Source organism: Malus domestica, chromosome 15 (assembly GCF_042453785.1).
Source record: "Malus domestica chromosome 15, GDT2T_hap1".
Classification (NCBI taxonomy): Eukaryota; Viridiplantae; Streptophyta; class Magnoliopsida; order Rosales; family Rosaceae; genus Malus; species Malus domestica.
In genome coordinates, this window is record NC_091675.1 from 5455922 (window position 1) to 5468961 (window position 13040).

Below are 13040 nucleotides of genomic sequence, written 5' to 3' on the forward strand. Positions count from 1 at the left end.
CACACACACACACACACACTATTTTATTTAGTCATTAGATGCAGCAAAGTAAATAAAACCAATAGCTAGAATTAAAAAGTGCTATACAAAGGTGAAAATAAATGTCCAGAAATCACTCCCTAAAAATAAAGAGGATGGAAATGTAAGCGAGTCATGACATTCACAAAATGTAGTTATTTCTGAAAGAAAAAAATGTCCAAGGTTATTGAAGAAGTTGAAGACATCCAAGTCCAGGGTGTACTGAAGAAGATGATGACATGTACAAATCGTAACTTAGTGCACATTAGTTAAAGAGACATGCAAAGAATCATGCATCAAGTCCAAGGTTATTGAAGAAGATGAAGACATCCAAGTCCAGGGTGTACTGAAGAAGATGATGACATGTACAAATCGTAATTTAGTGCACATTAGTTAAAGAGACATGCAAAGAATCATGCATCAAGTCCAAGGTGTATTGAAGAAGATGAAGACATTAGGTATATAATCTAAAAGCTAAGATAAATTAAGGTTTGAGTACTAGAGCTTCTAATTGAGATCTGAGGAGCTTATGGACAAGGACGTGAAGTTAAGGTGGGTTTCTATTTCTAGGACCACTCCACCATGCATCTTAGTTGCTACTGTTGCTAAAAGTTGAACTAAAATTGAACAACCTATGTCCATGTGACACTCTCAATTTTGGCTTTTATTTACAGAAGGGTGAAGTTGTCTCACGTCCTTCCAAAGAACAAGTATGGAATATACTTACAAATATATGAGACAATTGCTTAATGCTTGTGGAACTTTGAACTGTAAAGTGTTATATTTGGATGACATATATCGAATTAGACATTGTCTTTTTCTTTCCTTTAATTAAAAAAATAGAATAACTTTTCTTCTTCTTTTGTTTTCTTGGTGGGGGATGGGGGGTCATGCATGCACTCATATATTATTTGACATATATTGCATTCAACAATAATACGGAGAAAGAAAGAAAGAAGGAGAAGGAGATCTAGAAGAAGCAGAGTGTTTCTTCTGCAATCACCAAAACTAGGCACTGGTTTTGGCGGATATGGAGAATGCAAATATCTATTGGAAAACATTCATTCTTGTGTATTATTATTATATTATAGACTTCAATTTCATTGGGTATAAGGCATATGGTATTGATAGGGCATGTTGGTTTCAACAGATCTTGTTTATCTGATAATGATGCTTAATTGTTAAACCCTACTACTACTTTCTTCCTTAATTATTACCTTCTTTGAAAATTGAATTCTTTTAACGAAAATTGAATTCTTTCGACACTTTTTGTAATGGTTAGTTTTTTCTAATGTTGGATCGATTATGCAGGATAGTTGCGAAATGTGAGTAGCCGGTCAATCAACACAAGACAATTGGTTAATCGTCCACTCACATTTGGCAAATTAAATTTGTCATGGGTTGCAGAATTTCTAACAATATTATATCCCAGACTTTTTTCTACGTTAATTATCCTTTATACAAACAATATTATATCCCATACTATTTGAGCAGAAGCCTAGATAGTGACAGCATTTTTCTAAACAAGTAAAATTCCAAATCGATCAAATTTCACTCCTAATTGTAATGGCTTGTATTCAAACATCACTTTCTTTATATTGTGATTAATTAAACAAGCAAACTATTTGATTACCGCTGCTTTTTCACATTTATATTACGAACATGGAGATCACAAAAAAAGTAAACTTAAAGAAATTAAAGAAAGAAAGACCCTCAAAGCTGGAAGCATGGCGATCAGAAAAGCTCGTGTGTTCACTTTAGAATGAAATGGGATCGATGGAATATAACTTTTGACAGTGAGAGAGAATATATAGTTGGAGCCCCAAATATACTTTCACTAACATACGAACGTCTGGTGAAAAGAAGGCAATGAGATACAAAGTGGAATGAAGCTATGAAAGGCTGGGCAAAGTCCCCACAATACAAACAAAGTGAAGAAAATAAAATCCACAGCTTTAGAGGGAATAAGGAGGAGGGTTGGAATGATTGAACTGATCACAAAAAGAAAAGAAAAGAAAAATATTTATGATTTAGCTAGAAATTAATATAGAATATTGTGTGGGTTAAATGTGTTTTTTTATGCTAGAGATTGACAAAATGTATATGGGAGAAAGGAGAAATGACAAGTGAAGGATGAGAAGTAATGTGAAGGGATGTGTATAGAATGACACACAAAATGAAAACACAAAACACAAAACCGAAATGAATTTTAAAGTCTTTTCACTTTCAAGTTTCTGTTTTATATAACATTGCCTTACTCATTCTCACCACCTCCCTTCATCTCTCCCATGTCCTCGTTTAATTTTTATTTTGTATGCTAGAGATAGACGAAAAATATATGGAAAAGATGAGGAATGAAAAAGGCTGAAAGATGATGGAAATGTGAGAGAAATTAATGTGTATGAAATGACACACAAAATAATCAAAACTAAAAACAATTTGAAGTTTTCACTTTTAAATTTCTGTTTGTTGTCAGCCATGGCTTAATTCAAACCTCAATTCTCACTGTCCATTTCTAGACAGCGTAAAGATAGAGTTATAAATCAAATGGGTGTAAAAATAAATTTACATATTGAATTGGATTTATAGGGATATATTAGGTCATAAATTTGGGTTTAAAGAGATATTAATAGTTTAGTTAAAAATCACCTTCCTTCATCTCTCCCTAGTCCTCATTTCCCTTATATGCTTTTCTTTTATCTTTAGCACAAAAAATACATCTAAAAATTAAAAACTAAATGATTATAAAATAGTTTCCAAAAACCTCAACAATAAGGACACAAGTGAATGCTCTTAACCGCTTTAGTTATAACTAACCCCTCACTAGTGTTGGCAAATTTTAGATATGATTAAGTAGTTTCTAACTGTTTAGGAAATTAAGAAAAGAGGGATTATGAGGTTAATTAGGGAGGGAAAAGGCAATTAAAGTGCATGAGGAGGATGAGTATGACAAGACTGAGTTCGGTTGGGGTTTGCGGTGGTGGAAGTGGAAGTGGAGGTGGAAATAATAATGATAATAATAGTAATAATAATAGATGATAGTTTTACAATCATGGGGAAGCATATTCACTTTCCTCTTTGTCATCACTTTCAAAGGCATGATTAGATAAAAGTTTATCCATCTAATCTCCCTCCCTCACCCAAAAGCAAACTTCAATTCCCTCCCATCCTACCTTTTTTTCCCCAAATTAAACTACAAACTTCCCCCCCAAGACTCATACCATAATAGCTTATGTATTTTTATAAAGTTGAAGAATGTAAGATCTGTTAATACCACATCTTTACGAGTGATCACATGTCATCTCATGCAATCCAAATTACCTCTCCATCACACTTTCAGTTCACAAGTGATTAGGTCAACTGTTATAACAATGTATAACTGGCATATATGTACGTGTTAATACAATCGTCCACTTCACATAATTTTAAATGATATCAAAGCCCACATCAAAAATTTGACGAAACTAAAAATATTATATTATAATTTGAAATCCTATATTTGATCGGTTGATTACTATTGAAATGAATTATCAAACCATATTGGGTTATTTTTCTTCGGCCTCAGCTAACTTGAACTTCTGAGATGGTCCCCATTCTTTTTTTTCTTAGCCTCCATGTGGGTTTCTTGGTTCTGTTTGGATGGAAAGAATCAAAGAAATGGAGTAATTAATCTTACATTTTTCATGCCTACTTTTCTAGTTATGAAGGGCCGGACTCTATAATCTCCCACCTGCTGGCCAGTCCAGATGTTTGATTTGAGGCCCATATGTCTATATTTCTTGTTACATCGGCCCGACGAGCCGAACTTTATAATCTATGTTTTAAATGAGCCTTCCTGGTTTATGCGTATCAACCTTGCACAAGCACGTACTAATCTTCTCCAAATCGTTAAAATTTTATGTTCTTTCTATCGGCTAATTTTCTCTGATGTTATAAGTTGAATGCCAAAAGTATAATCTCATTGTGCACTCCTTACAAATGCATTCTTCAATCTAAATATAAAAGATTTGAAGCGCACAATGAAAATTGTCTAACGCTAATAACAATTCCGATAAATTAATTAAGTTTGAGAGCAAACCAAAACGAATTAATCTTGAATTAATTAACTAAACCAGTTTATACAACATTTTCCCAGTTCCCCCACCCATAAACCGGTTTAGCAGGTGGAGTGTACAACTGGGGTTTTACACCCTTGCACGCTACGTAATATAATCAGCTACTTCTTCGTTGCGTTACAGTGTAAGTTGCTAGTTATGGACAAATAAAATGCAGCCACGTATTGGAAATCCTGCTCGGGATGGTTCAAGGTTGTTGCTTCTGAGTTTCTAAGTTTGGCAACCCATACAAGTTTTGGCACCAAACGGACGAAAGCATGTCACACAGATTGAAAAACAAAACATTTTCGAACACAAATGATACAAAGAAATGGCATGTCACTAATTTACATTATAAAGAAAACTCGTTTTCGCACACCCGTTTTCTTCTCCCGCAGTCCTCCCTTTGTTGTTTCACATTAGAATTGAATAAATCACAGGAGAATCAACGGGAGTGTGAAAATCACTGCTCATTTAAGAATCTTAAGAATAATGCTACTAATCATTCACAGGACTGGCTAATGTCTATTCAAATCTTTACTCTGTAGCCCTATCTTCGGATGGCCAAATAATGCCAGTCTCACAGGGTGCTCAAGCAGTTAATCCTCATATGACAACAATAATGCATGACTTTTGATAATTTTTATATGACATATGGCTTAGACATAAAAGATAAGAACTTTCTAATATAACACATTACAAATATACCTCCATGCCGATGAACTTAGACGACTGACAGAGAGGGCAGACGCTGAGCTTACTTTCACAATCTTTACACAGGCAAAGATGCTTACAAGGCAATAGAAGCATGCACACTTCATTGACCCGGCAGGCCTTGCAAGTCATCATCTCTTTCCCGTCATTATTCTCCTTGCCAAACATATCCAAATTGATTGAACGCCCATTGCAGCAAGAAGCTGTATCATCTACCTCACTGTCACCGCATCCTTCTTTACTATCTCTACTTTGAGCATATACGTGCTGAAGATTAAACCTTAGAGATGAGATCATGTTTTCGTTGCGCCTGGCTATCTGTTGCCAAGCACCTGCTTCAACAGCCAACTGTTCCATTTGCTCTTCAAGCTCCATATTCTTCTTGCTAATGCTCTCCACTTCTGCTTCTTTCTCTCGCAGCTTCCGAAGAACTTTGTCTTCCACAGCTGAGAGAGTCTGAAGCTGGGTGGCTTGGACCTTGTCCAGGATAGTTTGCCGCAATCGGTCACCCTATAAAATAGGAAAATTATAGTTAGTTAATCAGTTAAAAGAATCTATTGAATGGTTGTTCCTTGCTAATAAGTAAACACGTTGACATAAAAGCAACCACCAGAAAGCAATGGGACCCCCAGAATATCCAACAAGCCAAAAACGGAAGGCGAACAGGAAAACTAGAATAAGAAACCGAATATACACGAATTTAACTAACAAAAGACTACTTAAACACGAATATACAAACCGCACTGTCCTCACATCACCACACCTACTACCTTAGCCGCAAGGATCTTCCATCAAAATGGAATACTTGAAACATTATCCGAGTTATGCCAAATCTTGTTTATTTTATTTACTAAATACAGTTCATGTTTAGATTGTATTCATAGTGGTGGAGTACGAATCAAAGTTGTCAAATTGTGCTCGGACGAAGCACTTTTTATATTAAAAGATATGCCATACACTTAGTAAGATAACACATATTTTAGTTAAGATATCAAACCATAGTTGGACGCAATCATTATCTGTGATAACATTTTGTAGCATCTTGAACCAAACTGCATGACACGTAGTGCCATCTTTAATCATAATGGCCTCAAATATAACAAATCATTCAAGTAACGGTTGATAACACGGACACAATCTGTATAAAAATATGAATGACCCTTTCGAAAGGCAAAGGATAACAGATTCTAGTAATTTTGTGGATGCATGCACACTTAAATGTAGTTTTTCTAGTTTCGGTTTGAGCACTGTCAAAATACAACTTATCCAGTTCGCCTAACTGCAACTCTTATTACATCAAACATTTGGATAATTGAAAATCGATCCATGGTTTTTATAGAAGATAATAATCCTAAACGAAATCCAAGAATCTGTGATCAAAAGTATTAGATGTTCAAACCCATACATAAACTCAACAAAAATGGCATGATCATCAAACAATGACATAATACCACTATATACAAACATATACAAAAATGTACGACCATTGATCATCAGCAGACTAAGTAATCATCCTGTTATATACACACTTAAGTTATCTTTTTGCAAGCATCTACGACATCCCCAAAAAAGCATTCAACCAAGCAACAAGATAAGGTCTTTGCCAAGAAACCAAACCTGGGCCTTGAGGAATCTATCAATCTCAGCATCCTGTCGCTGTAGCTCATGATCAACATCATCGCCGATAACTGACAGCAATGATGAGTCCCCTGTAGAAACCATTCGAGTATTGTCAAGGGACAAACCCAAGCCTGTGGAGACCGATCGTGGTTGCAGGAAATCAATGGACGATATCTGCGAGTTGTTCTCCAGGAAATCCTGTTCCTTTAGCTTTTTCCTTTTGGATTCAAAACCGTAATGCCACTGCAAATCAGCGCCATTATCGCTGCCATCCGTTGCAGCCACGGGACCAGGCGCAAACCCTTCTACATGAACTAAAAAGAAGATACTAATCATTTCAGGTAATGTTTCCACAAGCTCAAGATCAAAGAATCAAGGCTCTATTTGGTTGCTAAGAAAGTCTAGGGAAAGTTAAGGGACAAAAAATGTCATGAATTTAATAAAGTATTCCACTTTCTGCAATTCCGTTATTAAAAATGATAAATTCAGCTGAAATTCGCAGGGCAAAACATGGAAATACAGCTAAGGTGACGATTTTTATCTAAAACCCTCTGGAATTTGGAGCACTGGTGTATTAAAAAAAAAAATCCAAAATTTTTGAGCCAGCTTTTGTTACAAATTCTGGGCAACCAAACAGAACATAAGAAAATGAAAGAAAAAGAGGAGGAAAGAGAAATTACAGGGCGGAACGTAAGGAGGATGCTGCTGGGGGTGATCTTGTAAATTTCCGGGGTCATAATAGGCCACCGCCGGCGACACCTGACCGTCGATTGTGTACAAATTTCTACAACAAAAATGTGGAAAAATAAATAGATTTAAGTAAATAAATAAAAGGAAACGTCGTAAATATTAGACGAAATTGATGAAATAATTACCTGAAAGACTTGGATTGTTGCTGTTGTTGTTGTTGTTGTTGTTGGGGTGGGTAGTGCTGTTGGAAATGGTGCTGGGGAAGAGCCATAGCTCGTGAGGTTTTAGAGAGAGAGAGTCTCAGAGAGTTTTAGAGAGAGAAAGAGAGTTCTTTTCTCTGAGGAGAGAGAAACGAATAGAGAGAGAGAGAGAGAGAGAGCGAGAGAGGTTGCTTGTGTGAAATGCTGGCTCGCTGAGTCGCTGGCCGTGGAAAATTCCATCTTTTATTTTTCACCGCTTGTCCTCATTGTCATCAGGGTGGGCTTTTTCGTAAATCTCACAAATTTTACTTTGTCCCATAGATTCGGCCCAATAGTTTCGGGCCTGATAGTGAATTTGCAGTCCGGTCCATATTTAGAAAATGTGCAAAGGATAATGACATTGGCTCGTTTCGAAATGTTTTTAGAATGACTAAAAGCGTTTTTGGTAAAATTATTTTTGGGTTCCAAAAGAATTTAAGTGCTTTTTGAAAGAAGCACTAGATATGTGCTTCTTGCAAGAAGCACTTAAAGTGCTTTTCCAAGATTAAAGCTTGTTTGGATGTGCTTTTAAAATGGCTAAAAGCGCTTTTAGAGAAAAAAAATTTGGTTCCAAAAGCACTTAAAGTGCTTTCTTCAAGTAAGCACTTTAAGTGATTTTCCAGAATTTACTTGTATTTTTACTAAGGATTAGTTCCAAAAACAATTTCACCAAAACTGTCTTCAATCATTTTAAAAGCACATCCAAACAAACACTTAGACTTTTAATAAGGATTGGTTTCAAAAACATTTTTATCAAAAAGTGATTTCAGTCTTTTTAAAAGTACTTCCAAACGAGTCTATAGTGTAGTTAAATCATTCATTAATCATACAATTCAATTAGGGTGGCAATTCGTGTTTTCAGATCGGGTTCATGTCGGACACAAACAAAAATAGTATATTCGAACACAACATAATTACTAATAATGTTACGATTAATAATTAGTTAATGTTCATAAGCAGAAACTTACCTAACATATAATGTTTGTATCAAATATAGGGATTACTTAAACATGTTAAAACATGTAATTTTCGAATTATGCTAGTTGACTCAACACATGAGCAATTTATTGACCGTGTCAAATGGGTTGACATGATTATGTCCAACCCAAACTTGGGATATTTCGTGATATTTTTTTAGTCGGGCTCTCTATATTATGTCTAAAAAATGTAAGTGTACCTTAAAATTTGTAATTCAATATTTGAGAAATAAGGATTTAGGCTAATGAGGCACTAGTTTATCCATCTACATGTGCTTACCCACCGCAAAAGAAAAAATATATATATTTAAACACTCATTTTTTTCTATCGCACACTTTTTCAAATTTTTTTTACCATTAATCTTCTTTAATTCATTCGATTCACAGCTAAAAATTAAAGAATTTTTGTGAATAGCACTACTCAAAAAATAATTATGAATGGAATTGCATTGCATTATTGAGATTATATATAAATAAATAATTTCATACTTTTACAATTACAATAAAAAGAAAAAAATTAAAATAAATAAACAAGAGAGAAGGTGTGAATTGAATATAGTAAGTAGTAATACAACCTGTAAATCAACACTCATCTCGGGCACCCAAAAAGTCCCAAAACCGCGTCATTTTCTACCCTCAGTCTCTGCCCGAACTCCAAAAGTCTGCCCGCTGAGTTGTCCGCCACTTTTTCTCTTCAACGAAAACAAAGAAAAAGAATACAAATTTGTAATTTCGTGTGCTTCCTCGTCTCTGGATCAACTAGTGGTGCAGTTGTTTAGCTTGATCGGAACGTTGAGCTTTTTGGGATCGAAAGTTACAGAACAATAAACCCGCCGGTTGAATTTCGGCTTCACCAATTTCCCCAAAACGTAGGCTTTCGATCGGATCACGAAGTTCAGCTGCAGCGGCACCGGCAGCGCCGTCGTCCCCGTCGCGCTGTTGATGCTTGCGCCGCTCCCGTACAGCGGGATTTTTTCGCCGAATAACTGAACGCTGATCGATCTCTGGCTCTTCCTCGACTGATAAAACTTCTTGATCTGCATAAACCAATTGAGATTAGCAATCTAATTGTTGACTAGTCGATGAAATTATGAAAATTAATGATTGAAAGTGGAAATTGGCTTACGGTTCCGGAGGCGATTGTGATTTGGAAGTACGATAGATCTAGAGTCTTCGACATTACGTGCATTCCGAAGAACGTGCCGGTGTTGCGAAATGTGAACTTGACTGTGGAATTGACTGAGATCATATCAGTGGAGACGCCGGTGGAATCCGAACCCGCTTGAATCTTGAACTGTTCGAACGTCACGCTCTGCAATTAAACGAAATTAACCGACTTAATCACTACAAAGATAATCAATTAGCCAAATAGAGATGATAGCATGGAGAATTGAGAATGGACAATGGCGAATCGGACGAACCTTCATGGTGATCTTGGGCTTCATGGGCTTACTGGCGCCCCAGAGAATCAGAGCGAACATGGTGAAGAGGAGGAAGAAGCCGAGAACGAAAGCCGGGAAGTAGCACCGCCGAGGGAAGCCTTTGGATCGCTCTTCTCCCTCCAGAAGGCCTTCTTCTTCAATGACGGCTTGCTCCTTCCACGGCTTCTGACCTTTCCGGTGGTGGCGGGACCCGTCATTGGGGTTGATCTTTCGGGATCCGGGTTTGAGTGACCCGGAGAACCGTGTGGAGGAGGACTCGCGGGAGTGGCGGCCGACGGAGGAGTGGGAGTGGGGAGGGGAGCCGGAAGGGCTGATGACAGGGGTGGACTGAAACGACGTGGCGGTCTTTTCTCCATCGTGGGAGTCGCGCGAGGGGCTCTGGACGTAGTAGACGGGGCGGCGGCCTGGGGATCTGGTGGGGGACGACGGCGCGAGGCTGGTCACCTCGGAGTCGGTCTTGGCGTGCATTGTGGCGGAGGTTGGATTGTTTGGTGGTGGATTGGGGGGATTTAAGGGAGGGCGATTTGGGGCAATATCGTGTGAGCTGAGCTCAGCTGCAATGAAGGGGTAACGGGGGTGAGGGGGACTTGGAGTAAGATTATACCTTGCTGCGAGGGAGAGGGAAGACAAAACTGGGGGTGCTAATTTTTAATTAATTAGGATTAGTGGGGGGTTAATATTTGTGATTTGGTGGGTGCTAAAGTTTGGGTAGACGAAAGGGGTGTGTTATCCACACACCATTTTTTACTTCTTATACACTTCTTGTTAATTTTAGTCCGTTGATTTTTTTCAATTCATCCGATCCGACGGTTGAAAACCAAAAAGATATATGAGAAGTAAAATAAAATGTGTAGATATTACATCTCTAGACGAAATAGCTAGGAACTAATAAGGCTGACAGACATGCCACAGTTGGCACCGCCTGCATATCATAAACATATTGTATAATGATCGATCGTATAGCTATTTTTATACTTATTTATGTTTGTGCCTTTCATTTCATTTATTCAATCTGATACATAAAAATAAAATGTGTGTGAGAACCAAAAAATGCGTGTGAGAACCAAAAAATGCATGTAAAAATCAGAGTCCGTAACTAAAAGCGGTTATACCTGCATCTAAAGTCTTTCACTTGTTTTAAGAGAAAATGTTAGTGAATTATTTGTTTACGAAAAATAATCGCATGTAAATATCAAAATACAATATACAATAACACTTTGTTTAGATGAGGAATTTTAAAATGACAAAATTTATTTTTTAAAATTTGTGAATTTTCTTATTTGGTTAATCTAAAAGAACAATAGAATTTAAATACGCAGTTTATTATTTTAATCAGTTACTCATAAAAATTTGGAAACGACACCTATTTACATAGAATTAAACTTAGGAATTGGAGGTCCCATAATCCAATTTTTTTTTTCCACACATGAATTCTAAATTTATATGTTTATGAATTCAAACAAGGAAATTGGTGCATGTCAATTTATAAAATCTGAATTTTTTCAAAATTTCAAGTTTATTTCCATCATTCAAATAGTATAACAGATAAAATTTGTACTTTGAACATCGTATTTGTTTTAATGCAACAATATATTTGCATTAAGGAAGTGAAAGATTTAAGATAGATCACACAATAAAATAACTATAATAATTTGTATCCATCTCTCTATTCACCGAAATTAAATCTAATATATATTTTATTTATAAGTAAAGATTAATACTACTAAAATACGAGTAACTGTCGTAAGCTAAATATACGCATTTACCCTGCACTACTTTTAGAGAAAAAGATATTGACCAACTCTTTTTCATGTTTATTTATATAGAGTGAGTATTAAATTCTTTACTTCTTTGCGTTTACTAAAGCACGTTTTTGAAAAAGATTTCTTATTCACATGTAATAAAAAATTAAAACATAAACTCTACATTAAAAATTCATAATTAAATATTTAAAAACGAGTAAACATACCAATTAGTTGGAGCTGGTAGTTAATTTCTTTCAATTTATTTTTTCTCCTTTTCCGACTTCACTTGTTCCAAATAAGCAGTATTTTTTTTCTTTTAGTATAAGTTGTATAACGATATATTTTACACTAAAGATAAAAGAAAGTTCGGAAGCTACACAATGAATAATTTAACTTGGTATCAAATTCGTCATCCACTAGTTTCGAACCTAAAAAGTGGCCAGATAACCAGCATTAACTTATCAATTAATTCCAGATGCGTCCATTCACCCCAAATTGTCGAATTGAGTGTCTTTGTTTTACATTAGGAAATTTCTAGGTGATTTAGAAAATTAAGTTAGTTTCTAAATGTGGGCTCCATGGAAACATGTGAATCCATGTGAAGAAATACACCAAAGAAAACATTTGACGGTGCGCATATATGCTTTGTTGTAATTTAAAATGCTTCAAGACGTGCACTGCATCCGCCATTGCCAACAATGCTGATGTCATGCATATTAAGGCTAATATTGTAAAAGATAAAACTTAGAAGATATTTTTCTGATATAGTTAGTTTTCATGAGCTGTAAATCAGTTAGATGAGCTGTCATTTTCATAGGTTTATTAGTTGTATATATAACCATCTGTTGTAATCTTATTGACTAAGAAATACAATCATAAATTTTCTATCATGGTATCTCTCGCCATCTGTCTTACGACTCTCTCTCGATCCTTTCCCTAAACACTGCTTTCGCACCGCTTCTTTCTTCCCAATCGTCACCCTAATCGCCTTCTCTTTCTTCTCAATCGCAACTCTAATCGTCTTCCATGGCGGCGTCTCCTTCCTCTGGTCATGACTCGTCTTCTCATGGTGTTTCTCCGTCACCTTCTTCCATTACCATCCAGAATATTGGTTCAATGGTCCCGATTAAGCTCACTACCACCAACTATCTCACCTGGAGTGCACTATTTGCTCCGATCTTCCGGCGCTATAATCTTACTGGCATTGTCGATGGATCTCAGGTGGCTCCGCCGAAGTATCTCTGTGATTCTTCTGGAAATCGCACGTCAATCTTGAATCCTGAGTTTGTTTCTTGGTATGAAAATGATCAGAACATCCTAATCTGGATAAATTCAACTCTTTCTGATTCTTTGATCCCTTATACTGTTGGTGTCAATTCTTCTCGCGAGCTCTGGTCTAAACTTGAATCAAGACTTGCAACGGCGTCGCACTCTCACATTCATGAGCTCCGATCTCGGCTTCGCACCATTACCAAAGGTGAATCCTCCGCCGCCTTATTTC

General features: G+C 36.4%; 2 protein-coding genes across 2 annotated transcripts; both read right to left on the minus strand.

Annotated features, from left to right (window-relative positions):
* Nucleotides 1-4617: 4617 nt before the first annotated feature.
* LOC103455959 (probable BOI-related E3 ubiquitin-protein ligase 2) lies at nucleotides 4618-7559 on the minus strand. Its single transcript, XM_008395572.4, has 4 exons — nucleotides 7322-7559; nucleotides 7127-7230; nucleotides 6444-6760; nucleotides 4618-5336 (listed from the first exon to the last, which is right to left on the minus strand). Exons 1-4 carry the CDS (start codon nucleotides 7405-7407, stop codon nucleotides 4809-4811), a joined length of 1035 nt encoding a protein of 344 aa, XP_008393794.2. The 5' UTR covers nucleotides 7408-7559; the 3' UTR covers nucleotides 4618-4808.
* Nucleotides 7560-8781: 1222 nt separating this feature from the next.
* Nucleotides 8782-10443, minus strand: LOC103455958 (uncharacterized). Its single transcript, XM_008395571.4, has 3 exons — nucleotides 9774-10443; nucleotides 9479-9664; nucleotides 8782-9389 (listed from the first exon to the last, which is right to left on the minus strand). Exons 1-3 carry the CDS (start codon nucleotides 10260-10262, stop codon nucleotides 9108-9110), a joined length of 957 nt encoding a protein of 318 aa, XP_008393793.1. The 5' UTR covers nucleotides 10263-10443; the 3' UTR covers nucleotides 8782-9107.
* Between the last annotated feature and the right edge of the window lie 2597 nt (nucleotides 10444-13040).